Here is a 27,516-nt window from a genome sequence, read left to right on the forward strand (position 1 = left end):
CACAGACTCATACAAAAACCTCTCTCTGGGAGGCCCTGCCCCACCCCTGAGCCCCCCTCCCGCCCCCCACAGCTGTGCTGGAGGAAGCCTGGCCCACTGCCCCAGGGTGGTGTCTGGTCTGCAAGGGGCACACACACTGTCCCCCCTTCAGACCCGCAGGTGACAGGATAGAGGACATGATGCATGGCCCGGATAAAGCGTTCTTGGAAGCAGTTCCCCCAAAGGCATTAGGTGTTTGACAGGCTGGTTCCACTCTGCTTCACTGGGATGTGGAATGCGTGTGGTGGGCATCTTTCTCACTGTTAGGAGGTTCCATGGGAACGGGTGGTGCATCTCTCTTAGGTCCAAACACCCCTAACCCCTGGATGAGAGCATGAGGGGAGGGCAGTGCGTATGTATTCCCTCTTCCTCCCTCCCCTTCCAGGGAAAGGCAGGTTGGTGTGTGTAGATATCTACTTGCAACTTCCCATGTCCCCAACCATCTGATCATGAGCTCTGGCTTATGGCCCCGAGGGACAGCCTGGATTGGGATAAACCTGGGGATGTGTGGGTGGGACTGTAGTCTTTGCCAATGTGGCCTTTAGGGTGACCTTGAGGGTGAACTCTGACATTCTTTTGGTGGGGGCAGTGGTATGGGGTGCTGTGTTACCGATGAGGCCTGACCTTGCTGTAACCCACAGGCCACACTCTCCTGCTCTGAGCTGGTCTCACCTGCCCTTACTCGGCTCCGGAATTCCAATGGATATGCCCTCCCTGGGATGTCACTGGATGCCCATTCTGTGCCAGGACAGTGCCCTTTCTAATCCATCAAGGCCAACTCCTGTGTCTACTCCACTAGAGGCCAGATATCACCTACTCCATCCTTCATCCAGCCCTGAGACTCTCAGGATGGTCTTACTTCAGGGTGTGAGACCTTCATGATGGAAGTCCCAGGCCTAAGTGAGGGCCACTTTGAGCCTGACCTTGACCGAAGACGATGAGGACATAAACTGAGCTCCCCTGTTCCCTGCACCTTGAGTCCCAGCTCACTGAGTGGGTAAAGGGTGTGAGTATGAAGGGGGAATGTCAGGCTCTATGATATTAAACAGTTTTTCATTGGCAGTACTAGTCAGTGTCATTGCTTAGCTACAGGCATTGTACAAGTGTGACCAATGGGCCATGGCAGGCACTGTGCAAAGGTTTTCATGATTTTATGATGAGGTGCCAACCAGGACCCTTCACCTGGTAGTGGATTTTCCATGTAGCTCCATGATGGACAGGGAAGTTCAATGTCTGTTCCCAATGACCACAGCCTTCCTCCATGATTTCCTTCCCAATATCTACATCTATAGCCCACCTTGCGCTTCTGGGACCCTCTTCAGTTTTCCTTGATTGCCCCTCAGGGTAATCACATCCTTGTACACAGCCCTTGTCCCAGGTGACCAGATCTGCCTCCCAGGGCCGGTCCCCCAGGAGAAGTTCCCACTGGCACTCAGAGCTGACTCAGGTCCCTGGTAGGTGAGGTGAGTGGACCTCAGGTAGATCCATGTCATGTCATTCCCGTCCTGCCTGTTATTAAAGACCCTTCAACCTAGAGACCCATGCAGACCACAGAACACACATGAGACATGACAGATGATAAATGACCAGGAGTTTATTGAGGAGAAGTGGACACGGGGAGGGATGGAGGCCTGCCCAGTCTGAGCGGACCAGGGCAGGAGCCTCAGGGGTTCAGTGGAGAGCGGGGGAAGGGAGAGTCTGACGGGGAAGTGTCCCCAGAAATGATTACTCAGGTCCTAGGCACACTCTGAGGGGACCACTGTCTTCTTCACGGTGCTCCCGTCGTGTGTGACCTCGCAGCTGTAGGCGCTGGCAGACGTCCAGTCTTGGCTGGACATGCTCAGGTAGCTGCTGGCCGCGTACTTGTTGTTGCTCTGCTTGGAGGGCTTGGTGGTCTCCACGCCCTGGGTGACGGGGGAGCCATTTTTCTTCCAGGCCACCGTCACGCTGCCCGGGTAGAAGTCGCTCATGAGACACACCAGGGTAGCCTTGTTCTTGCTGAGCTCCTCAGTTGAGGGCGGGAACAGAGACACTGAGGGTGTAGACTTGGGCTGACCTGTGGGTGCGGGAGGGGCAGGAGGTCAAAAGCTCAGGGTCCATCATGATAGCACCTGACCTGGGTCTTCCTGTGGAGACAGTGTCTTGAGGACTATCAGGACCCCAAGGGCAGGGGCCTCTCTGGGTGTGAGAGTCCATGCCATTCCGGACAGTTTGGGGTGCTCCTAGTTCAACTCCCCATTTTCCTGAGAAACCCTGAGCCTGGACACCTGCCATCACCCCCTCTGCCACCCACACATCTGCTACCCACACCATCTGGCTCTACCTTCTCCTGGTATCTGACTGGGCCTGTCTTTGTTCATCAGTCTGTTTGTCCCACAGAAAATGCTCTGAGCCCTTGACCTCCTGCTGAGTCCAAGTGTGGACTGCTCTGACCTGATCCTTTGTGCTGGGGTTTTGGAGCATTGACCCAAGGGCTCAGTTTCTCACCCCAAATCCATCTCTCCTGTAACTTCTCTAAAACTGCACACTTTTTGCTTAAGAATCAGAAGTCTATCTGTCTGTCCTTGGGTTTCTCTCAGCTACAGTCAATGGCTTCCCCGAAAATTGCTCAGATCACTAGAGCTCTCATGCCTTGGATTCTGCATTTCCCTGAGCAAGTCTGTTTGTCCCACAGAGACCCAAAGACCACCTTGCCCTCATACCTGTCATTCCATGACCCTTCCTCCTGCACCTCCTCCTTCCCCTGTGTCCTTCCTCCCGTAGGTTCCCTGGTCCAAGGCTGGTCAGGACTCTGCATGGCAGCTCTATGCTGGCCCCTGGGAGCCCTGCACCCGAGCACCATTCCTGGCCCATGTTCATGAGCCCACAGTCCCTGAGACCTGCCCTGAACCTCTGACCTGTTCGTCTCTAGCCTTGGCCCAGAGGGTACTGGGTCACCCTAAAATTTGCACGAATTGACTCCCTCAGGGATCTTTATCCTTTCTCCCCCTTAAGACAGCGCTACTATGGACCCCCAGAAATAATCTCGTGCCATAGGAACCCAGCAGGGGAAGAGAGAACAATCTCGTTTAGAATCCAGCATGACCCTGGCAGACAGATAGAAGGGTCTACAGGTCATCTTTTCATTCCTCTGTCTCTGGGGACAGAGAGAAAGGGCCACTAGAGGCTAGTGGTTGCAAAGAGGACAGTAAGAAGGCTGAAAGGAAGAGTTCACTGTCCCACAAGCCCACGATCAACGTGGGTGACAACTTGGCCACAAGCTGAGAGAACCCCAGAAAAATAGCAAAACCCGCAGAAAATGGCCCAATCTGCTGGGGCAGGAGGGGAGAAGAGCGAAGGAGAGACTCACCTAGGACGGTCAGCTGGGTCCCGCCGCCGAACACAGCACACTGTGACACAGGCTCATACAAAAACCTCTCTCTGGGTGGCCCTGCCCCACCCCTGGGCCCCCACCTGCAGCTGTGCTGGAGGAAGCCTGCCCCACTGCCCCAGGGTAGTGTCTGGCCTACAAGGGGCGCACACATTGCCCCACATGACTCAGCAGACAACAGGGTAGAGGACACAGGGTGTAGCACAGAAGCAGGATTGTTGGAAGCAAGTCTCCTAAAGGGATAGGGTGTCTGATGGCACTTTACCGCTATGATCTCATGGATGTGGGATGACTTTGGAGCCAATTATTATTATTATTATTATTATTATTATTATTATTATTATCATTATTATTATTTTGTCTCTGGGAGTGAGGACTCATGGGAATGGATGGCGCATCTCTCTTACATCCAAAATCCCTAATCCCTCCCTCCTTCCCCTTCCAGGAAAGGCAGGTTGGCCTGTGTACAGAGTATTGCCCACTTCCCATGTCCCCAACCATCTGATCAAGGCCTCAGGCTTATCTTCCCCAGGGACAGCCTAGATTGGCAGTGTTCTGAGTGATGTTGGGGGGAGGGCGGCATGTCCTGTAGAATTCCCAACGTGTCCTTTAGGATGACCTTGGGGTGTCCCCTGCCTTTGCTCCCATGGGTGGAGTGGTTTGGGGTGCTGTGTCTCTGGAGGCCTGACCTTGCTGTAACCCACAGGCCACACACACCCTGCTTTGAGCTGGCCTCACCTGCCCTTACTCGGCTCCTGAATTCCAGTGGATAAGCCCTCCCTGGGGCCTCACTGGATCCCATTCTGTGCCCAGGATGGTGCCCTTTCTAATCCTTCAAGGTCAACACTCATGCTCCCTCACACCTTCCTTGTGCAGGCTGACATCACCTGCTCCAACCTTAAAGCAATCCTTAGACTCTCATTTTGATGTGTGTTCAGGGTGTGAGATCTTCATGATGGAGGTCCCAGGTCTAAGCTAGGGTCACCTTGAGCCTGACCCTGACCCAAGACGATGCAGACATAAACTGAGCTTCCCTGTGCCTCATCCTCAGCCCATGTTCCCAGCACCAGTGACCATGCCTTGCAGAGTGTTCCGGGCTTCCTGAGCGGGTAAGGGGTGTGAGCATGATGAAGGCATTGTCAGGCTCTGTGATATTAAACTGCTTCTCTGCTGCAGGACTAGTCAGCGTTGTTGCTTAGCTAATGTGCATCGGCAAAGCTTGACAAATGGGCCATGGGAGGCATGTTCAAACCTTTCCATGACTCTGGGGTGAGGAACCAACCACAAACCTTCACCTGGAATGGTTCTCCCATTGGGTCCATGATGGACAGAGGAGTTCAATGTCTGTTCCACTGCCATGGCTCTATGATTTCTTCCCAATATTTCCATCTGTAGCCCATCTCCTGGGACCCTCTTCATTTTTCCCTGATCCATCCTCAGGGTACCCACGTTTTTGTTGCTCAGCCCTTGTCCCTTCCCAGGGAAAGGGACTGCCTCCCAGAGCTGGACCCGCAGAAGAAGTTTCTGCTCTGGATCCTGGCTCCCACAGGCACTCAGGGCTGATTCAGGTCCCTGATTGGTTGGCTGAGTTAAGGATGGGTAGATGGAATCTCATGTCATGACTGCCCAACCCTTTTTTTAACCTAGAGACCTGTCCCACACACAGAGCACACATGAGACATGACAGATGATAAATGACCAGGAGTTTATTGAGGAGAAGTGGACACGGGGAGGGATGGAGAGACCTGCCCAGTCTGAGCGGACCAGGGCAGGAACCTCAGGGGTTCAGTGGAGAGCAGGGGGAAGGGAGAGTCTGACAGGGAAGTGTCCCCAGAAGTGGGGACTCAGGTCCTAGGAACACTCTGAGGGGACCACTGTCTTCTTCACGGTGCTCCCGTCGTGTGTGACCTCGCAGCTGTAGGCGCTGGCAGACGTCCAGTCTTGGCTGGACATGCTCAGGTAGCTGCTGGCCGCGTACTTGTTGTTGCTCTGCTTGGAGGGCTTGGTGGTCTCCACGCCCTGGGTGACGGGGGTGCCATTTTTCTTCCAGGCCACGGTCACGCTGCCCGGGTAGAAGTCGCTCATGAGACACACCAGGGTGGCCTTGTTCTTGCTGAGCTCCTCAGTGGAGGGCGGGAACAGAGACACCGAGGGTGCCGACTTGGGCTGACCTGTGGGTGCGGGAGGGGCAGGAGGGCAGAGGCTCAGGGTCCATCCTGAAAGCGCCTGACCTGGGTCTTCCTGTGGGGACAGTGTCCTGAGGACCATCAGGACCCAGAGGGCAGGGGCCTCTCTGGGTGTGAGAGTCCATGTCATGCAGGGCAGTTTGGGGTGCTCCTAGTTCAACTCCCCATTTTCCTGAGAAACTCAGTCTGGACACCTGCCATCACCAGTCCTGTGAGCCCCGTTCTGCCACCCACACATCTGCTACCCACAGATAGCTTGGCTCTGCCTTCTCCTGGTATCTGACTGGGCCTGTCTGTGTCTGTCAGTCTGTTTGTCCCACAGAAGATGCTCTGAGCCCTCTGACCTTCTCTGGTTCCAAGTGTGCACACCTCTGACCTGATCCTTGGTACTGGGGGCTTTGGAGCATCGGCCCAAGGGCTCAGCTTCTCACCCCAAATCCATGTCTCCTGCTCCCTGTCTGAACTGGGTAGCATCTTTTTCTGATGAAAGAGAAATCCATCTGTCTCTTCTTCGGTCTCTCTCAGCTACAGTCAATTGCTTTCCCGCAAATTGCTCAATCACTAGAGCTCTCATGCCTCAGATTCTGCATTTCCCTGAGCAAGTCTGTTTGTCCCACTGAGACCCAGAAGCCAACTTGATCTCATAACTGTCATTCCATGACTCTTCCTCCTGCACCTCCTCCTCCCCCTGTGTCCTTCCTCCTGCAGGTTCCCTGGTCCGAGGCTGGTCAGGACTCTGCATGGCAGCTCTATGCTGGCCCCAGGGAGCCCCGCATCCCAGCACCATTCCTGGCCCTTGGTCATGAGCCCACAGTCCCAGAGACCTGTCCTGAACCTCTTACCTGGGCGTCTCTAGCCTTGGCCCTGAAGGTTCCCGGATACCCTAGAATTTTCAGGTGGTTTCCCTCTACATAGTCCTTATCCTCTATTCTCTTTGAGATGGGGTCCCTATTGACACCCAGAAATAAAGCTGCTGCCACAAAAGCCCACCAAGGGCAATCAGAACAGAGCCCCTCTAGAATCCCGCAGGACCCTCGCAGACAGATGGAAGAATCCACACTCAGGGCATCCTGTCCATTCCTCTGACTCTGGGGTCAGAGGTGAATGGCTGAGGGTGGCCGAGTAGGACAGGAAGAACAGGGACCATAGAGCTCAGGTTTCCAAGGGCCAGGATCCTGGGTGAAAGCTTGGCCACAGACTGAGAGAACCCCCAGAAAAAGAGCAAAATTCACAGAAAACAGCCCCAACTTTGTAGGGAAGCAAGGAGGGAGAGGGAAGGAGAGACTCACCTAGGACGGTCAGCTGGGTTCCTCCACCGAACACCCTACACAGTGACACAGGCTCATACAAAAACCTCTCTCTGGGAGGCCCTGCCCACCCCTGGACCCCCACCTGCAGCTGTGCTGGAGGAAGCCTGGGCCACTGCCCCCGGCTGGTGTCTGCTCTGCCAGGGGCGCACAGGCTGCCCCCTCCCCCCCACCACCTCAGCAGATTGCAGGGTGGATGGATGACACAGCGAGTTGTACAGCAGCACATCTGGTGGAAGCAATTCTCCCAAAGGAACTTGGAGTCTGATAGCTGTGTCCACTGCGGTCTCCTGGGATTCAGGATGAGTTTGGAGGTCGTTGATTTCACTGTGAGGGAGGTTCCCTGGGAATACGTGGCACATCCCTCTTAGGTCCAAACACCTCTAATCCCAGGGAGAGACCATGAGGGGCGGGTGGCCCTGAACCCCTCTCTTCCTCCCTCCCCTTCCAGGCAAAGGCTGGGTGGCCTGCGTACAGAATCTTCTGGCAACTTCCTATGTCCCCAAGTATCTGATCAGGGGCTCAGGCTGATCTTCTCTATCGACAGCCTCAATTGGCACTGTTTAGGATGACGTCAGGGTGGTCCTTTAGAACTGTCAGCCTGTCCTTTAGGGTGACCTTGGGGGTGTCCCCTGCCTTCGGGCCCAAGGGTGGAGTGGTGTGGGGGTGCTGTGTCAAGGGGTGCTGACCTTGCTGTAATCCACAGTCCACATTCCCCCTGCTCTGAGCTGGTCTCACCTGCCCTTCCTTGGCTCCTGGATTCCAACGGATATGCCCTCCCTGAGCCCTCACTGGATGCCCACTCTGTGCCCAGGACGGTGCCCTTTCTAATCCTTCAAGGTCAACTCCCATGTCAGATGCTGACATCACCTGCTCTATCCTTCAACCACCCATCAAAAGTCTCCCCCTGATCTGACATCAGGCATTGCGATTCCTCATGATGGAGGTCCATGCCTCTGCTATGGTCACCTTGAACCTGACCCAGGCCCATGAGAACACAAAAGGAGCTTCCTTGTGCCTCATCCTCACCCCGTGTTCCCAGCACCAGTGACCATGCCTTGAAGAGTGTCTCGGAGCTGCCCGAGTTGGTAGGAGGGATGAACGTGATGGGGGCATAGTCAGGCCATGTGATACTTAACTGTTTCTCTGCTGCAGGACTAGTCAGTGTCGTTGCTTAGCTAACGTGCATTGGCACATGGTGACAAATATACCATGGGAGGCACTGTTCAAAGCTTTCCATGACTATGGGGTGAGGAACCAACCAAGAAACCCCCAGCTGGTAATGGGTCTCCCGTTGGGTTCAATGTCTCTTCCCAAGAGCACTGACTGGGCTCAAAGGATTCCTTTCCCAGTATTCTCATCGGTAGCCATTGCTGCCCTTCTGGGACCCTCATCACTGTTAAAAGGGCCGGTGTCCCAGGTGGCGGCCCCATCAGAGAAGTTCCTGCTCTGGGTCCTGGGTCAGACCGACACTCAGAGCTGATTTAGGTCCCTGAGTTAAGGATGGGTAGATGGAATTGGCTGAGTTAAGGATGGGTAGATGGAATCTCATGTCATGACTGCCCAACCCTTTTTTTAACCTAGAGACCTGTCCCACACACAGAGCACACATGAGACATGACAGATGATAAATGACCAGGAGTTTATTGAGGAGAAGTGGACACGGGGAGGGATGGAGAGACCTGCCCAGTCTGAGCGGACCAGGGCAGGAGCCTCAGGGGTTCAGTGGAGAGCGGGGGGAAGGGAGAGTCTGACAGGGAAGTGTCCCCAGAAATGAGGACTCAGGTCCTAGGAACACTCTGAGGGGACCACTGTCTTCTTCACGGTGCTCCCGTCGTGTGTGACCTCGCAGCTGTAGGCGCTGGCAGACGTCCAGTCTTGGCTGGACATGCTCAGGTAGCTGCTGGCCGCGTACTTGTTGTTGCTCTGCTTGGAGGGCTTGGTGGTCTCCACGCCCTGGGTGACGGGGGTGCCATTTTTCTTCCAGGCCACCGTCACGCTGCCCGGGTAGAAGTCGCTCATGAGACACACCAGGGTGGCCTTGTTCTTGCTGAGCTCCTCAGTGGAGGGCGGGAACAGAGACACCGAGGGTGCCGACTTGGGCTGACCTGTGGGTGCGGGAGGGGCAGGAGGGCAGAGGCTCAGGGTCCATCCTGAAAGCGCCTGACCTGGGTCTTCCTGTGGGGACAGTGTCCTGAGGACCATTAGGACCCTGAGGGCAGCGGCCTCTCTGGGTGTGGGAGTCCATGCCATGCAGGGCTGTTTGGGGTGCTCCGAGGTCAACTCCCCATTTTCCTGAGAAACCCTGAGCCTGGACACCTGCCATCACCCATCCTGCCATCACCCCCTCTGCCACCCGCACATCTGCTACCCACACCGTCTGGCTCTGCCTTCTCCTGGTATCTGACTGGGCCTGTCTGTGTCTGTTAGTCTGTTTGTCCCACAGAAGATGCTCTGAGCCCTTGACCTCCTGCTGAGTCCAAATTTGGACTCCTCTGACCTGATCTTTTGTGCTGGGGTTTTGGAGCATCGGCCTAAGGGGTCAGTATTTCCCAAATCGATGTCTCCTGCTCCCTGGCTAAACTGGGTAGCATCTATTTCTGATAAACAAAATGTCTGTCTGTCTTTTGTTTGGTCACACTTATTCTACAGTCAATGGCATCCCCACAAATTGCTCAGATCATTAGAACTTTCATGCTATAGATCCTCCGATTTCTTCTCAGAGGATGTTCCTCCTGCAAAGACCAAAGGCCACCTTGTCTTCATACCTGTCATTCCATGACCCTTCCTCCTGTACCTCCCCCTCCCCCTGTGTCCTTCCTCCTGCGGGTTCCCTAGTGTGAGGCTGGTCAGGACTCTGCATGGCAGCTCTATGCAGGCCCTGGGGAGCCCTTCACCCCAGCACCATTGCTGGCCCTTGATCATGAGCCCACAGTCCCAGAGACCTGCCCTGAACCTCTGACCTGGGCATCTCTACCCTTGGCCCAGAGGGTACTGGGTCACCCTAAAATTTGCACAAGGTTACCTCCTCAGTGCTCCTTACCTTCTCTTTCCCTTACGACAGGAGCCACCAATGACCCCCCGAGATTATCTTGTCCCACAGGAACTTATCAGGGGAACATAGAACAGAGCCCCTCTAGAATCCCGCAGGACTCTGACAGACAGATGGAAGAATCCATACTCAGGGCATCCTGTCCATTCCTCTGACTCGGGTCAGAGGTGAATGGCTGAGGGTGGCCGAGTAGGACAGGAAGATCAGGGACCCAAAGAGCTCAGGTTCCCAAGGGCCGGGATCCCGGGTGAAAGCTTGGCCACAGACTGAGAGAACCCCCAGAAAAAGAGCAAAATTCACAGAAAACAGCCCCAACTTTGTAGGGAAGCAAGGAGGGAGAGGGAAGGAGAGACTCACCTAGGACGGTCAGCTGGGTTCCTCCGCCGAACACCCAACACAGTGACACAGGCTCATACAAAAACCTCTCTCTGGGAGGCCCTGCCCACCCCTGGGCCCCCACTTGCAGCTGTGCTGGAGGAAGCCTGGGCCACTGCCCCCGGCTGGTGTCTGCTCTGCCAGGGGTGCACAGGCTGCCCCCTCCCCCACCACCTCAGCAGATTGCAGGGTGGATGGATGACACAGCGAGTTGTACAGCAGCAGGACTGGTGGAAGCACCTCTCCCAAAGGAACGTGCTGCCCGATCCTCAGGCTGTTTCTACGAGGTCTCCTGGGATTCTGGATAAGTCTGGGGGGCGTCTATTTCCCTGTGAGGGAGGGTCCATGGGCTAGGGCCCTAGGCACCAGGGGAGCTAGAGCATGCTGGCTTCTTGTAACCAGGATCCATAGGGATCTTCTGAGGTCATGTTGGGATGCACAGAAGCCTCCTAAAAGGCTCCCAATGAACAAATGCCCATCGTTCGCAGCCACTTTGTTGTCATCCCCAGAGGACACCCGTGGTGCTTTCACACGGACCATACATTCACCTGCTAGAGTTTCCCAAGCCATTCAGGGGCCATTGTTCCCGCAGGAGGACGGCGGGGACCAGACCATCGTCCTGTAACCTGGAGGACCGAAGAGAAAAGTCCTCATTCCTTCATCTTTGTAGGGTGAGAAACACACTGCCAGGTGGAGAAAGATCTGCTGGAGGGACTCCTTTCATGCACACATGAGGCACTCACAGGAGGAGGAGAGCGAACCTGAACTATCCCATGATGCATTCCTTCCTGTCGGATGGATCAAGTCATTGTACATTGAAGTAGCGGCTGTCACTCAAAGGAGGCCTATTCGATAGGGGTCCTTTGATGCCATGTGGGGAACCATTCCGGGAGGCCATTTTGCTAAAGTCCAACCTGCACCTTGTTAAGCTTCTGAGGCCAAAGCCAATTTGCAGGAACACGAGGAGGAGAGACCCACCCAGACACAGCGCGTGGGGGCTGGGGACCACATCCTGGTTGTGGGAGAGTCCCCAAGGCCAGCGGCTCAGCCGCTGCAGCCACTTCCTGGCATGGAAAAGCTGGAGTGATCTGGGGGAACCTCAGAGACCCAACCTCACAATGTGGAACCTTATTCTGTTCTCATCTGTCAGCAACACCTAGGAAACAACCAAGCAAATACACTAAAATCTGGATACATGGACTAATCCCGGCACAGGGGTGTCCATATAGAGCTGAAATTCCATCACATAATAACGTAGGTTTTCCTAATGCGCACGTAAAAAATTGACAGTCTCCCTGTCTCAGGGGCCTGAGTGAGTGTGTCTCTGACGCCAGCTGCACTCAGGGCTGAGGCACAGTGAGCGAGGGGCAAGGGGTCCGGGGTGGAGTGGTGTGGGGTGCTGTGTTCCTTGGAAGGCTTGACTTTGCTGTAACCCACAAGCCACACTTCCCCTGCTCTGAGCTGGCCTCACCTGCCCTTACGCGGCTCCTGAATTCCAGGGGATACGGCCTCCCTGGGACATCACAGGATGCCAAATTGGTGCCCAGGACGGTGCCCTTTCTAATCCATCAAGGTCAACACTCATGCCCCCTCACACCTTCCTTGTGCAGGCTGACATCACCTGCTCCATCCTTAAACCAATCCTAAAGAAGCTCACCCTCATCTGACGTGAGATGTTGAGACTCATGATGATAGAGGCCCGTGACCCCTGCTAGGGTCACCTTGAGCCTGAACTTGACTCAAGCCCATGAGAACATAAACTGAGCTTTCCTGTGCCTCATCCTCAGCCCATGTTCCCAGCACCAGGAACCATACCTTGAAGGGAGTCCCAGGCTCCCTGAGTGGGTAGGAGGAATGAACGTGATGATGGAATGTTAGGCTCCATGATAGAAAACTGCTTCCCTGCTGCAGGACTAGTCAGTCTCTGTCCTTAACTAACGAGCATTGGCAGAGTTTGACAAAGGCATCAAGGGAGGCACTGATCAACGCTTTCCATGATTCCATGCTGAGGGGCCAACCAAGAGCCCTTCACCTGGTAATGGCTCTCCCATGGGGCTCCATGATGGACAGGGAAGTTCAATGTCTGTTCCCAATGACCACAACCTTCCTCTATGATTTCCTTCCCAACATTTCCATCTGTACCCACCCTGCCCTCTGGGACCCGATTCAGTTTTCCTTAATTGCCCCTCAGGGTAATCACATCTTTGTCACTCAACCCATTTCCCATTCCAGGTGACCAGGACTGCCTTCCCTGGGTCCAGCCCCCTGGAGAAGTTCCCACTGGCACTCAGAGCTGACTCAGGTCCCTGGTGGGTGAGGCTCAGGTAGACCCATGTCATGTCATTCCCGTCCTGCCTGTTATTAAAGACCCTTCAATCTAGAGACCCATGCAGACCACAGAACACACATGAGACATGACAGATGATAAATGACCAGGAGTTTATTGAGGAGAAGTGGACACAGGGAGGGATGGAGGCCTGCCCAGTCTGAGCAGACCAGGGCAGGAGCCTCCGGGGTTCAGTGGAGAGCGGGGGGAAGGGAGAGTCTGACGGGGAAGTGTCCCCAGAAGTGGGGACTCAGGTCCTAGGAACACTCTGAGGGGACCACTGTCTTCTTCACGGTGCTCTCGTCGTGTGTGACCTCGCAGCTGTAGGCGCTGGCAGACGTCCAGTCTTGGCTGGACATGCTCAGGTAGCTGCTGGCCGCGTACTTGTTGTTGCTCTGCTTGGAGGGCTTGGTGGTCTCCACACCCTGGGTGACGGGGGTGCCATTTTTCTTCCAGGCCACCGTCACGCTGCCCGGGTAGAAGTCGCTCATGAGACACACCAGGGTGGCCTTGTTCTTGCTGAGCTCCTCAGTGGAGGGCGGGAACAGAGACACCGAGGGTGCCGACTTGGGCTGACCTGGGTGGACAGAGAAGGGGGTGTAAGAGGCATGGGGAGAACCCAGGTATTGGGGTCTCCCCCACCCCACGGACGGCCTCTGTGACTGGGTCCATGGTGTTTGTTCACCTTGGGGACCCTCCTTCCTGTTTTGTCCCCTCTTTCTACTCAACAGACAGACAGCCCCCACCCTCCCAGAACCTCTTCCAAGTCATCTCTCCCATGTGACCTGGTCAAGGACCTCATCCAAAGCCTCAGTTTCCCCGAGTGTTACCCAGGCAGGCTGTGCTCCCTGGGTCTGAGTGTGCAGTTTGACCCTGACCTCCCGGGTCCTCAGCCCAGCCTCAGGCCTCACCTCACGCTCCTGGAGCCCCGGCCTCCTCTGAGATGTGGGGTCTGCTCCCAGCTGGTCAGGAGGACCCCAACAGCGTGTGGAGAGGCCCACGCCTGAGCCAGCACACAGTGGGGCCAGGACCCCTGTCTCCCTGGGGCACCTGGCTTTCCAATAAGGGCCGGGTCCTTGCAGCCAAAGCCTGGTGGCTCCTTCTGGCTTTGCCCGTCTCCCTGGGCCTGGTCCCCTGATGCCAAGACCTTTCATCTCGCTGCGTTCATGGCACTGATCCCCCGACAGGGAGCACAGGGGCCCCACAGTCCCCTGGGCACCTCTGACCACCCAAGATTGACACGGCCGCCGGGTGGTGGCTCCGAGATCCCAATCATCATCCTTGACTCTTAACACCCTGCAGGAGTGATGGGGTACCTGGGTCCCAGGAATGATGGGGTTCCAGGGTCAGTGAGTCTCTTCCCCATGGGCCCCACTCCTTTCTGACCTCCATCCTGAGAGGGTCGGGCTCCTGAGGAGCCAGTTCACCCCATCTCACTCATGTCTCCGTGACTCCCTCCCCCCATCCTCGAGGCCCAACAGAGGTTCTGAGTGCTTCAGCCCAGAGCAAGCCAGACCCTCCTCTCCGCCCTCCACAGCCTCCCCTCCGGCTGCCCTTGGTGCCCCCGAAGGCCAGGTCCTAGCCCCAGCCTTGTCCCCGCCTCTTGTGTGGCTCTGCCAGGCTGGAGGCCATCGATCCTCAGCCCAGAAAGTCTGGACTGGGACTGTCGCTAAGACTGCCCCACTGACCCTGCTCAGAACCAGCCTTGGCCCCCCTGAGGGCATCTGCCCTGGAGCGGGGAAGGAGCCCCTTTCCTAGACCCACCCCAGGACTCTGGGGGAGCTATTGGGGTCTGCTCTTGAGGTCCTCCCTGCTGGTTACCCCGAGACCAGCCTGCCTTCCCTAGAGCCCATGGAGAAAGTGGGGGCCGGTGCGTAAGGCTGGGAGGACAGAAGGAAGCAGCCCCCAGAGAGAGCAGTGACTTGCCCGAAACAGCAGAGCGGTGGGATGGGGTGGAAAAGGTGCTGAGAGCCACTTACCTAGGACGGTGAGCTGGGTCCCGGCGCCGAAGACATACCACAGTGACTGAGGCTCGGACTAAAACCCGCTGGACCGGCACCTGGGGCCTGTCCCCCGGGGGCCAGTCTGACACAGGAACCTGCCGGGCATGACGGATTCAGGGCTGCAGCTGTGTTCTGGGGCGGGGTGGGTGGGAACGCAGCCCCCCAGAGGCTGGAGCATCCCTGGGTGACTCCATAGCCCAGAGGCATCCCCATGCCCGGCCCCCCATCCAGGGCAGGTGGCACCCATACCTTGGAGTGACCTAATGTGTCTCCTTCTCCCCAAGGCTGTCCTGGTCATCACCCCATCCTCAGTGCTGACAAAGATTGTGAGCGCCTTGTCCCCTCAAGAGGCTGTGTGGTGTAGCTCACACCTCCTGGCCTTTTCTTGGGGCCTCTGAGAGTTCCTTCCCCACAATTCCCATGTTCCAGCCACGTGAACCTCTCCCAGGGCCTATGGACACTGGGTCATTCCCCACTAATGGTGCTTCCATGTGGAGGTCCCCTCCCCCTTTGTCTCTATACACTGAGGCACAGTGTAGTCCACCTCTTTCATGAAGCCTTTTCTGATCTCTCAGACAACTGTCTTTCCATCCATCCATCCATCCATCCATCCATCCATTCATCCATCCATCAGCCCAGCCTCAGGCCCCCCTCACTCATGCTCCTGGAGCCCCGGCCTCCTCTGAAATGTGGGGTCTGCTCCCAGCTGGCCAGGAGGACCCCAACAGCGTGTGGAGAGGCCCACGCCTGAGCCAGCACACAGTGGGGCCGGGACCCCTCTCTCCCTGGGGCACCTGGCTCTCCAGTGAGGGCCGGGTCCTTGCAGCCAAAGCCTGCTGGCTCCTTCTGGCTCTGCCCGTGTCCCTGGGCCTGGTCCTGGGACGCCAAGACCTTTCATTTTAGAGGTGGACTGCACTGTGCCTCCCTACACACCTCTTTTAGGTGTGTATAGGTATGGGATTGATCATGAGGTCAGCAGAACCATAGGGCGAATGCGATAAACCGACGGGTTAGTATTGGATAGAAGGCGCGTTGACATTCAACAAACATTCGACGACCAGCTCTCCATTCGGAAAAAAAAGAAGGTTGTGTCCTCACCGACATCAACATAAACTCCCGCCGAAGGTAACACAAGCGAATGACCCCCCAAAACACGGAAAATACCAGCATACAATAGAACACCGACTTTATGATCTTGAAATAAAGATGACTGTGCCATGCTGGTCACAGATCACAGAAACCACAACGATAAAAACCACACCACTCTGACCTATCACAACTAAAAATGGCTTTACGGCAAAAGACCCCATTAGCAAGAGGCGTACAACCCAGGGGGGAATATTTCCAGTATTGAGACTGAACAAGGCGCTGGCAAGCATTTCTTCAGATTTATAAGAACACCCAGCCAACTGAATGGAAAAACAAAACAATGCACCAACAACGGGTAAAAATCACGGCCGGTAAATTCGCAGGAGAGATAAAACCAGGCAATAAAAAAAGGAAAGGAAAACAAGTTTGATTCATGATCAGATACACAAACACATTGTCATTTTCGCTCGGCAGCTGGGCAGACCAGACTGTGGCTGTCCAGTAGGTTTTGGGGCAGGATGTGGAGAAATGGGAGGCAGAAACGCTCCATTTTACTCTATACCTCTGTGCGTCATTCTTTAACAACACATCCCTCTTGTATTACCATTATTTTAGGAGATAAAACAGGAAATAAATCTTGTGAATAGTTAATAACTATAGATCATTGTGAAGCCAACATTAAAATTAGGCGAAGTCCCAACGGCCAGAAACACACGCTGACTTTTTTTCTACCTTTTTTGACAAGCCTTGGGAAATGCACGCATATGAGAAAGCCCAATAGCGCCCTGGCCGGTCTGGCTCAGTGGATAGAGCATCGGCCTGCGGACTGAGGGGTCCCGGGTTCGATTCTGGTCAAGGGCATGTGCCTGGGTTGCGGGTTCAATCCCCAGTGGTGGTGGAGGTGAGGGTGGGGGAGAAGCAAGAGGCAGCCGATCAATGATTCTCTCTCATCATTGCTGTTTCTCTCTCTCTCTCTCTCTTCCTTCCTCTCTGAAATCAATAATAATAATAATAATAATAATAATAATAATAATAAAGTCCAATTGGGAGCATTCTCTATATTTGGCACGCTAACATCCCTTTAAAAATGGAATTGGCCATATTACTCAAGGTGCTTCAGAAACTTAATTTTGTCCGAGATTCCACATGATGGAGGCTCCATGCCATGGGATGCTAAGGTCCTCTCCCATCATTAATGATGTCGGACTCATCGTTTTTGTTTGTAAACCTCTGGTTATACCTTTGATCATTCCCCACCCCAAAAAATGAATTTCTAGAAGTGGAACCGTACAATATAAACAGATACACGTTCCTTTATGACGGATATGTTGTTAGACTCCCAAGAACAATCTATGAGAGAGCCGTTCCTCCCATCAACCCCTACGGCCGTCATTTCCAATGCCATAGGGGATTTTTAAAAAAGATTCTGTTATTGATTTCAGAGAGAAAGGCACAGAGGGGAGAGAGAAAAAAACATCCATGATGAGAGAGAATCTTTGGTCGGCTGCCTCCTGCATGCCCCACCCTGGGGATCAAGCCCGCAACCCAGGCATGTGCCCTTGACTCGGATTCGAGGTCACAGCGTTCAGTCCTGAGACTCCTTCCTGTCCCGAGCTGTGGCCCCCTCTCTGGCCTCTATCCCTGTCCGGAAGACGGGGATGACACCAGGGCATTACGGGGACCCTGAGCGGGGGGGCCTGCCCCTAAAAGGATGGGTACATCCTGCCCCTGCCTCCCAGAGAACCGGGGCGAGGAGAGTGAGCCTCTAGTCTTAGGTACGAAATTTAAGGGGTGCCCAAAGCCTCAGTCATCGAGCGAGATAAATACATTTTAATAAAACACTGAACATAAAAACCAATGCTTATAAATCCATGATGGACAAAATGCCAACTCTTTAAATAAAGCCAGTGTCTGCCAGGCCCCCACTCTCCACCGACCCCCCACTTCATCCACATTGTCCCCCAAGCCTCATGGGCTCCTTACCTGTCCTTCAGGCTCTGAGGGCTCTTTCCGCCAGGTCTTGGGGGCCTGGGCCCTGCTCTGAGGTGCTGCCGGCAGGGGCAGCAGCCATGGGCAGCCACGGCCGGGCCCAGCGGCATTGGGGGCCAGGACTGCTCGGGGCCAGGGCTCTGCTCCCCGGATCCTCATGGCCCACATGGCTGGTCCAGGACCTCCTCCGCCTCCAGCCTGATCTTCAGCATGAGCTCCTGCAGGGCGTGACCGATACCCCTCAGTCCAGGAGTGGCGTCAAGCTCAGGAATGTTGGAACCATCCACACCTCGGTCACCTCTGGGCCTCCGTGTCCATATTGGTGAAATGGGTGCTGTTGGCAGGCGCCCCTGGTTCTCGCTGGCAGCGGCCATCCCCGAGTGCCCTGGCCCGAATGGCCCCATCTTCTGCCTGGTCTTCTCTGGTGCCTGCCCTGGTGTGGGTCCTCTCTGGGGCACCCTCCTTAGAGTGGCATCTGCCAACTGCTCTGCTGTGGTTGGAATCACTGCTCAACCATCTCCCACGTAACCCTGCTGGCCCCGCCCCTGGGTGCTGGGCGGGGCACACCTGTGCCTGCCCTCTTTCTCCTCTTCCCCAAGGCCAGCTGTGGGCTATGGAGCATCTACCTCAGGTGGGCGGGCCAGGCCAGGAGGGCAGCCAAGCGCCCAGTGGATGAGAAATTTAACTCCTTGGAGGCGGGCCTAGGCTTGTTCTTCTGACCAGGCCCCCAGGCTGGGCCCCTGCGCATTCCATGCTCACCAGTCAAGCCCGGCCCTGCCTTGGCTGGTTTGGTCAAGCCTGGTGAGTGTGCTCAGCTCCTGGGCGAGGCAAGGGTCCTGCAGGCAGCCACCCATCCCCCTCACTCCAGGAGTAAAGTCAAGCTCAGGAATGTTGGAACCACCCAGACCCAGGGCACCCCCAGGCCTCAGTTTCCTGGTCTGTGAAATGGGGAGGGCGCCTCTGCCACAGGAGGGCCCGAGGATGAACGGGATCACGCAGCTGCTGAGTGCCCGCACAGAGCAGGTGTTGGACCGAGGCCGGCTCCCCGTCCTCCTCTCTCACTTTGGGCTTCAGAGCAGTTCTTGGTGAGCTGAGTGTCCCCATCCTACAGGCGAGAAAACAAAGGCCCGAGAAGGTGAATGCAGGACCCGAGGCGGTTCCCGGGTGCAGGGTGCAGGGGGAGCTGGGATCTAGGGGTGAGCTTGGCCCTGAACATCCAGCCCTCCGCCCCCCTGGAAGGCTTGTTTGTGCCCTGCACCCATGGGTGCCAAAGTGTGGGCTGTGCTGGGCAGGGTGCAGGCGGGGTGAGCGGCCCAGGTGCTTGGGGTCGGGGCTAGTTTGGGAGCCCAGGAACGTAACCCGTAACGTGCCGATGAGAGTGGCGCTGGTATGTGGTCCAGACAATGGGGTCTGCTCCCTGCTGAGCCTTGGCGATCTCTCCTTTTGAAGATGAGGACATGGCTGTTCAAGCAGATTCCGTACCTCCTGGGTGCCCCCAGCCACGAGGCCGGGCCCTCGCACAGCTCCAGGCGTGCTTTGTGGGTCTCCGTGGGCTCACGCTGCTGGTGTCTGGCAGAACTCGGGTGGTACGTCCCTGCCTGTCACACCCAGACCCGCCCTCTTGCTTCTCAGTTGCCTTTGGGGCCACATCCGCTCAACTCAGAGCTGCAGCCCCTAGGGCTCACGGTTTTCTGCTTCAGCGACTCCAAAGGGTGCCCCAGCCCCCTCCAACCTTGACTTTCCTGGGAGGTCCCTTTCCGAGTTGCCTAGCCCATGTTTTGAGTCAGATACTCATGCACTCTCCTGCTGCCCCTGGTGGAAATCAACCCAAGTGTTTCCATGGAAAGCGGTAACACATAATCAGCTTGTTAGTATGGACAATGGTTGCTGGGAGACCACTGTCTGAGGGTCTCCTTGGATCTGCACGTCTCGTGAGCTAAGGCACCGATTGCCCTTGTGTTGGACCATCTTTTCAAGGATGCTTGTAGAGAGGGTGTCTGCCTCCGGAGCAACATGTGCTTACCGGCCGGTATGAAAGATCTAGGGTCCCCAAGCTTGCATGTGCAGCTATCACCTGACCCTCTTTACATCATCCTACGGGGGTTCAGAGAACTGGTGTAGGATGCTGGTTGTCCGACTAATATTCTTGATGATGCTGATACTCTGGGTACGTAAGTAATGAACTATGAGCAACAAAGTGGCCTTCGTCTCTGACCCAGGAGTCTCGGGTCTCCCGCCAGCATCCGGGAACCTACGGCAGGCTTGCTTTTCAGCTTGCAAGAAGACTCCAAAATTCTCAGACCCTCTACTGCTCTTGACAAGGGCAATAACGAGCAGGAAGAAAGAAGTCGAGTTGATGGCAATCAGGACTTAACGGTTTGACCAAACTCATCAGAGCAGCTTTCAAGGAACCCCAGGCTGGATCTTCTCACTCACTGCACATGGCTCAGGCAGTGCCTGGGGGTTGAAGTCCAGTGCTGAGGGCTGGATTGCACTACACACCTCCTGTCCCCACCTTGGAGATGGTCAAGGCACCGAACAGTGACAGGCAGTGAGTGCCTGCCCCCGCCCCCCCCATCCAGTGCAGCTCCTCCCCATTTTGGTGCTTGGCTCACTCCAGCCTCTGACCTTGGGCTCCTGGTATCTTGGGGAGCAGGGGTTCCACTGGAATTGTTCCCTTCCCATCACTCAATGCCCAGGGCCCAGAACCTGTAGTTGCTCTGGGAAAAGCCCAGGGCTTGGGGAGAAGAAGGGACTGTCCCTAAATGCTACATCCCCAGCTGCCGCCCTCCCCCACCCCTGCACCTGCCGTGACCCCTGGGCAGACACCACCACAGACCACATCCTCCTGTGGTGGCTGCGGTCGGAAATTGGGGTCTGGCTGGACCCTAGGGACCCTCGAGGGATGGGCTGGGCCTTCCCAGCGGGTACAGCTGCGGCTCTGGCCCACCCAGGCCTGCTCCCCACCCCCTCCCTAGTCTCCTGCCCATCCTCTACCCCACAGGCCCCAGAGGCCCTGCCTGAGGCTGTGGGCTCCTCTCCCTGGCCCAGGTCTCCCCAGCTCTCCGCTCCCCTGCATTCCCAAACCCAAGCCACTGGTCCCTCTCATCGCACCTTGAGGATGTCACTGTCTTTCCCATGGGGGTCGGGGAGAGGGTGCCACAGAGTCCATCTAGGGGTATGACGACGGTTCTGAAATCTCTGAGTCCCTGAGGGGCCCCCGGGAGGAGACAGAGAAGATGCTGGATCCTCGGGAGACCCTGGGAGTGTAGCCCCCTTCAGCAAACGGGGGGAGAATACCACTGGTTCCCCAACCTGGTGGTGGGGGAGGGGGGCTCCAATTTCTGCTGATGAGAAACAGGCACAGAGAGGGAGTGTTTCCTCCCTAAGACACACAGCACCCTGGGGTGAAGACCATGCCCTGGGACCAGCCTGGAACTGGGGGCTTTGGGAAATGTCAGTGCTTGAACCTCCGCCTCCAGGTGTAGCTGCTGGAAGGGCAGCCCGGAAGGAGAGATTCCAGTAGGGGGCAGCAGAGACCAGCAGTAGAGGGAGGCCAGGCCCCAGGCTCCAAGGGGAAGGCAGGCAGGAGAGCAGGGGGGGCGCCACTGGAGGGGGGTTTGGGGTGGGGGCGAGGGGACAGGAGATGGAGGACCCGGGCACCCACCTCACCCCTGGAACTAGGAAGGGTGCTGTGGGAGGCAAGCGAGGTGAGTTGTGCCTGTTTAGGACGGGATCCTGATTTTCCTTCACAGTTTGGGTGTTTATCCATCATGGAATATACATTTTTAAATATATCTTACTGATTTCAGAGAGGAAGGGAGAGGGAGGGAGAGAGAGACATCAGTGATGAGAGAGAATCATGGAATGGCTGCCTCCTGCAATCTGGGCGTGTGCTCTTGAGCAAAATCGAGCCTGGGACCCTTCAGTCCGCAGGCCGACGTTCTATCCATTGGGCCAACTCGGTTAGGGCGCAAATATCTATTTTTTTAAAATATATATTTCTATTGATTTTGGAGTGGAAGGGAGAGGGGAAGAGCAGGAGAGAGAGAGCGAGAGAGGGAAACATTAATGATGAGAGAATCATCCATTGGCTGCTTCCTGCACGCCCCCTACTGGGGATCAAGCCTGCAACCAAGGCAAGTGCCCTGACCGGAAATCAAACCCAAGACACTTCGGTCCATGGGCTGACACTCTATCCACAGAGCCAAACCAGCCAGGGCTCATGCAATGATTTTTGTATTAATTTCGATTTCAAAAAATGTCGCATTAAATGTTACTCTCTCCGTGAGGGGGTTTTCGAGTGGACACTCTCCTTTCCGGAGCTTCCCGCCGCTTCCCAGAGGAGAGAGGGAAGGGGCAGAACCAGGAGGGGCGCTCGGACTATCCCGGGGCTCAGCGAGGGGGTGGGGGCACTTCTGGAGCCACCGGTGCTGACAACAGTCTCCAAACTCAGACGCGACCCGACCAGACGCTTCTCAGCGGGGTACAGAGACCCCGAGGGCACAGAGAAGCTGCTCAGGCTCCAGCCGTCAGGAGGGTCCCCGGGGACTCCTGACCCTGAGGCCTGACCGTCAGCTGCTCAGACAGCGGGTGAGTGTGGGCACCAGGCCCGGCGGGCAGGTTTCTGTCCCACTTCCCCATGTGCCTGTTTCACTGTGAGGATCATCACTGCTGTCCCACACCTGACAGTAATAATCGGCCTCGTCCTGGGCCTGGGCCCCGCTGATGGTCAGGGTGGCCGTGTTCCCAGAGTTGGAGCCTGAGAACCGGTCAGGGATCCCCGAGGGCCGGTTGCTATCATCATAGATGACCAGCACAGGGGCCTGGCCGGGCTTCTGCTGGTACCAGTGGACAACTTTACTTCCAATGTTGTCTCCCCCACACGTGAGCCTGGCCGTCTGTCCGGGGTTCACGGACACCGAGGGCGGCTGCGTCAGCTCGTAGGAGGCCACAGAGGCTGCAGGAGGAGGAGGAGGCAGCAAGGTGAAGGCCCGTTCCCAGGACCCCCTGCCGCCCGCCTGCCTGAGCCCCAGGGATTCCCAGGCCCAGGGCGCCCCCAGCCACCTCAGCCCAGGTGGCCTGGGGCTCCCGGGATGGAGCCTCTGAGCAAGGATCCCCCGTCCTGCTGCAGGGAGCCCTCAGCACCCTCAGAGCCTCCTCCCAGAGGCAGTGTCCTGAGCTCAGGGTCAGCCAGGCTGCCCCAGGCCCGGGGCTGGGAGGGTGAGCCAGGCAGCACCTGTGTAGAGATCCAGGAGGCCGAGGAGGACAGGGATCCAGGCCATGGTGGGCGCCCTGACTCTGCTCCCTGAGGCCCAGGCTGCAGGCTCCCTCCCAGGCCTCTCTTATCCCCTTGGAGGCAGCTGGGGGGTATGCAAATCAGCCAGGCCCAAGGGCTGCTGGGAGCTTGTGGGCTCTGAGAAGAGCTCAGCCCAGGGACTTAGGGAGGAGGGGCAGCCCCTGCAGATCCCAGCCTGCGGGTCCCCTTGTCTGGGGTGACATCAGCCACAGCAGGGCTCCGAGGGGAGGAGGGGGGCCTGCATTGGCTGAAGGGACCCTGCAGGTGACATCACACTCTAGTCATCCTAGCACCTGGGCCTCAGAGACCGAGCAACATTGACCCCTTGTCAGCAACACACAGAGTTTTCTTGTTTTTTTTTTTTTGTTTGTTTTGTTTTTTAAATCTGTTTCTTTATTGATTTCAGAGAGAGGAAGGGAGAGGCACAGAGTGATAGACATCAATGAGGAGAGAGAAACAGGCCAGCTGTCTCCTGCACAGCCCCTCCTGGGGATCTAGCCCACACCGGTCCAGGTGCACTGATAGGAGTGGGACCGCGGCCGCTCGGCTGACAGGTCCCGGCTCCATGCTCAGCCACTGGCCCCGTGGAGCTCTTAAAAGCCCCCAGTGTTCGGTCATTGTCCTCCCTGGGCGGTGAGTCCCCAGGCGGGTCACAGGTGCGCTGCCTCAGTCTCCCCATTTTGCAGGCGGGGCGGGGACAGGTGGGAGGGAAAGGGACTCTCTGCGGAGTCGGGGATGAGGGCCGGCTGCCACGCATCTCAGGGAGTGCGTCTCCCCAACAGCCTGTCCCGCTGGGGGGTATATTCCCGGACAGAAGTGACCTCATTACCCAACGGGGACAGACCAGCTCCGGAGCTCCTGCGGGGCTTCAGGCCCTGGACACAGGAGGCCCGGGGCTTCCCGCCGCGGCCCAGCAGAATTGGTGCGTCCGTGTCCCGGGCCTGTCCTTTCTCTTTAGGTTTTAGGTTCAGGTCACTTACCCTCCCGCCCTGGCCCAGTGAGGACCCCTGAGGCCAGGCACACCTTATCTGCAGGTGGCTTTGCCAGGAGACTCTCTGGAGCCCCCTGGTGGCGGCTCCGTCCTGGCTGTGGAGGTGCAGGGTGACCTCTGCCCAGGGGGAGATGCACACCCCACTGCTCAGGGGAGACTCCCTGGTCCTGGGGCTGCTGGCCCCCCTCTGTGTGACCCCTGACCTCCTCCACGGGCAGGGAGGGCTCAGGTCCCCCCTACAGGGTGAAAACAAGGGAAGCAAAGCCAGCAGCCTCAGGGCAGGAGAGGGAGCAGGGAGGGGTGGGGAGGAGCCGGCTCAGGCCCTGCCCTGCGGAGAGTCAGGCGTGACCCAGGACACACGTGGGCCGTGGCCAGGGGAGCTCTGGCTGCAGGCCTGCTCCGGTCTGAGGTGTGGGGCGTGGGATGGCGTGGGGGTCGCTGTGTGATGAGGAGGGTCTCCAGGTGGCCGGTCAGGAGGTGTGGGAGCAGCTGGGCACAGACACTGCCCGAGGGTCCCCGGGCAGGTGCTGCTGGGCAGGGACCGGTGAGACACAGGGGGGCTCAGACACACCCGGCCCTCCCTGCCACCGGGGGCTGAAGACACTCGGGGAGGCAGGCGGTGGCTGGTCTCCCCAGGTCCCTGCCCTCCACGCAGCCCTGCGGGGACCTGAGCTGCTGGCTGCGCCTCTGTCCTGACCCGCTCCCGAGGCCCCTGTGGTGGCCCATCACATTCCTCCCTGTCCGCTCCTGGCTGACCTGGCCGGACCACAGAGGTGGGGCGAGGGCTGGCCCAGAAGGAGGGGCTGCCAGGTGAGTGGTGCTCAGCAGTGGGGGAGGGGAGCGGGGGACGGGACCCGGTGGTCTTGGGTTCAATAGGTGACCAAATGGCAGAATGTTAGTGACAGGGCAGACACAGATTGCTGGGGACCCGCTGGAATTCCAAGAAGCATGAATCCTGCTCTGTCCACGGGGATGGCTCTGTTCTGGGTACAGGAGGCGCCTCTCCCCGGGCTGGGAGGGGAGCTCCCCCCGGAACGCGGCCCATTCTCCCGCCAGGAGCCGCCTGTGGTCATGGAGAGATGGCCAGCCCTCTGCTCACCACAGGCCTCTGCTCACCACAGGCCCCTGCACACCCACAGCCCCTGCTCACCCACAGGCCCCTGCACACCCACAGGCCCCTGTACACCCACAGGCCTCTGCTCACCACAGGCCTCTGCTCACCACAGGCCTCTGCTCACCCACAGGCCTCTGCTCACCCACAGCCCCTGCTCACCCACAGGCCTCTGCTCACCACAGGCCTCTGCTCACCCACAGCCCCTGCTCACCCACAGGCCCCTGCTCACCCACAGGCCCCTGCACACCCACAGCCCCTGCTCACCCACAGGCCCCTGCTCACCCACAGGCCCCTGTACACCCACAGGCCCCTGTACACCCACAGCCCCTGCTCACCCACAGGCCTCTGCTCACCCACAGGCCTCTGCTCACCCACAGGCCTCTGCTCACCCACAGGCCTCTGCTCACCCACAGGCATCTGCTCACCCACAGGCCTCTGCTTATCCACAATCATTTGCATCCCCACAATCCTTTGCACACCCACAGCCCTTTGCTTACCCACAGGCCTTTGTACACTCATAGGCCTTTGCAAATCTCCAGCCTGCACTACCTGTGAATTGCGGACTTGCACACCCTTTCTTTGCCTACGTCGCTTGTAATCCTTGTCTTTCTGCCCAGTACAGCCTCGGGCTGATGGGGTGCAGAGCAGATGTGTGTGGGTGCCTCCTGCTCTCTCCGGCTGCCGGCGGGACAGGAATGAACGCTCCTCTGATGCCTCCCGGTTTCCGCGGAACCGGCTCCTATGGGGACAGCAGCACGGGCCCAGGGCGGGTCCGGTTCCATGGTGACAGGCAGGGAGGGCCCATGGTTTGCAGTTTCCCTGCTGGGAGGCATCCCTGGCAGGACTGCAGTGGTGTCTGCACTTTCTCCCTCATCATGTGACACCGCAGGACAGGAAGTAAACTGGGCAGCAGGGTGCGAGATTCAGGGTTTCTGGGGGTCCTCACAGCCAGTGAAATGAGGAGGTGCTGAGAAGAAGGGGCTTCGGCAGGGCTCTGCCTTTGCTCACAGGACACTGATGCCTGTGGGTGTGGGAGGAGTTGGTGAAGCCATTGTGTCTATCAGCCTGCCAATAGCCCGGAGCTCAGAGCACCTAACGCACCATTTCCATCAGCAGTAGCAGAGGCCCCGGGAGGACAGGGACCCGCTGAGGTCCCAGCGCTGCAGGGGCCGGGCCAGGACCAGGGGGCGCCTGACCCTGAGGCCTGACCTTCAGCTGCTCAGACAGCGGGTGAGTGTGGGCACCAGGCTGGGCGGGCGGGTTTCTGTCCCACTTCCCCATCCGCCTGTGCCACTGTGGGTCACTGCCAGGTGCTCCCACTGCCATCAGCTACAGCACAGTAATAGTCGGCCTCGTCCTGGGCCTGGGCCCCGCTGATGGTCAGCGTGGCCGTGTTCCCCGAGTTGGAGCCTGAGAACCGGTCAGGGATCCCTGAGGGCCGGCTGCTATCAGCATAGATGACCAGCACGGGGGCCTGGCCGGGCTTCTGCTGGTACCAGTATGAATATTTATTTCCAATGTTGTCTCCCCCACACGTGAGCCTGGCCGTCTGTCCGGGGTTCACGGACACCGAGGGCGGCTGCGTCAGCTCGTAGGAGGCCACAGAGGCTGCAGGAGGAGGAGGAGGCAGCAAGGTGAGGGCCCGATCCCAGGACCCCCTGCCGCCCTGCCTGCCTGAGCCCCAGGGATTCCCAGGCCCAGGGCGCCCCCCATAGCCCTCAGCCCAGGTGGCCTGGGGCTCCCGGGATGGAGCCTCTGAGCAAGGATCCCCCGTCCTGCTGCAGGAAGCCCTCAGCACCCTCAGAGCCTCCTCCACCCAGGCAGCGCCCTGAGCTCAGGGTCAGCCAGGCTGCCCCAGGCCCGGGGCTGGGAGGGTGAGCTGGGCAGCACCTGTGCAGAGAGCCAGGAGGCCGAGGAGGAGAGGGGTCCAGGCCATGGTGGGCGCCCTGACTCTGCTCCCTGAGGCCCAGGCTGCAGGCTCCCTCCGAGGCCTCTCTTATCCCCTTGGAGGCAGCTGGGGGCATGCAAATCAGCCGGGCCCAGGGGCTGCTGGGAGCTTGTGGGCTCTGAGAAGGACTCAGCCCAGGGATTAGGGAGGAGGGGCAGCCCCTGCAGATCCCAGCCTGTGGGTCCCCTTGTCTGGGGTGACATCAGCCACAGCAGGGCTCCGAGGGGAGGAGGGGGGGGCCTGCATTGGCTGAAGGGACCCTGCAGGTGACATCACACGCTGAGGGCCGAGGTCCTGCTTCATCCCAGCGCCTGGGCCTCAGAGACCGAGTAACAATGACCCCTTGTCAGCAACACACAGAGTTTTCTGTTTTTTTGTTTTTTTTTTAAAAATCTGTTTCTTTATTGATTTCAGAGAGAGGAAGGGAG

General features: G+C 57.6%; 1 protein-coding gene and 1 gene segment (V, D, J or C); both read right to left on the reverse strand.

Annotated features, from left to right (window-relative positions):
- LOC311613495 (immunoglobulin lambda-1 light chain-like) overlaps positions 1-27,516 on the reverse strand; it is a 64,455-nt gene that overhangs the window by 5,178 nt on the left and 31,761 nt on the right.
- On the reverse strand, positions 1,614-27,107 carry LOC311613945 (immunoglobulin gamma-1 heavy chain-like). Its single transcript, XM_084868444.1, has 8 exons — positions 27,031-27,107; positions 22,399-22,696; positions 14,635-14,672; positions 12,921-13,232; positions 8,699-9,010; positions 5,285-5,580; positions 3,389-3,428; positions 1,614-2,095 (listed from the first exon to the last, which is right to left on the reverse strand). Exons 1-8 carry the CDS (start codon positions 27,074-27,076, stop codon positions 1,776-1,778), a joined length of 1,662 nt encoding a protein of 553 aa, XP_084724570.1. The 5' UTR covers positions 27,077-27,107; the 3' UTR covers positions 1,614-1,775.

Source organism: Pipistrellus hanaki (assembly GCF_964339955.1).
Source record: "Pipistrellus hanaki genome assembly, chromosome: 19".
NCBI lineage: Eukaryota > Metazoa > Chordata > Mammalia > Chiroptera > Vespertilionidae > Pipistrellus > Pipistrellus hanaki.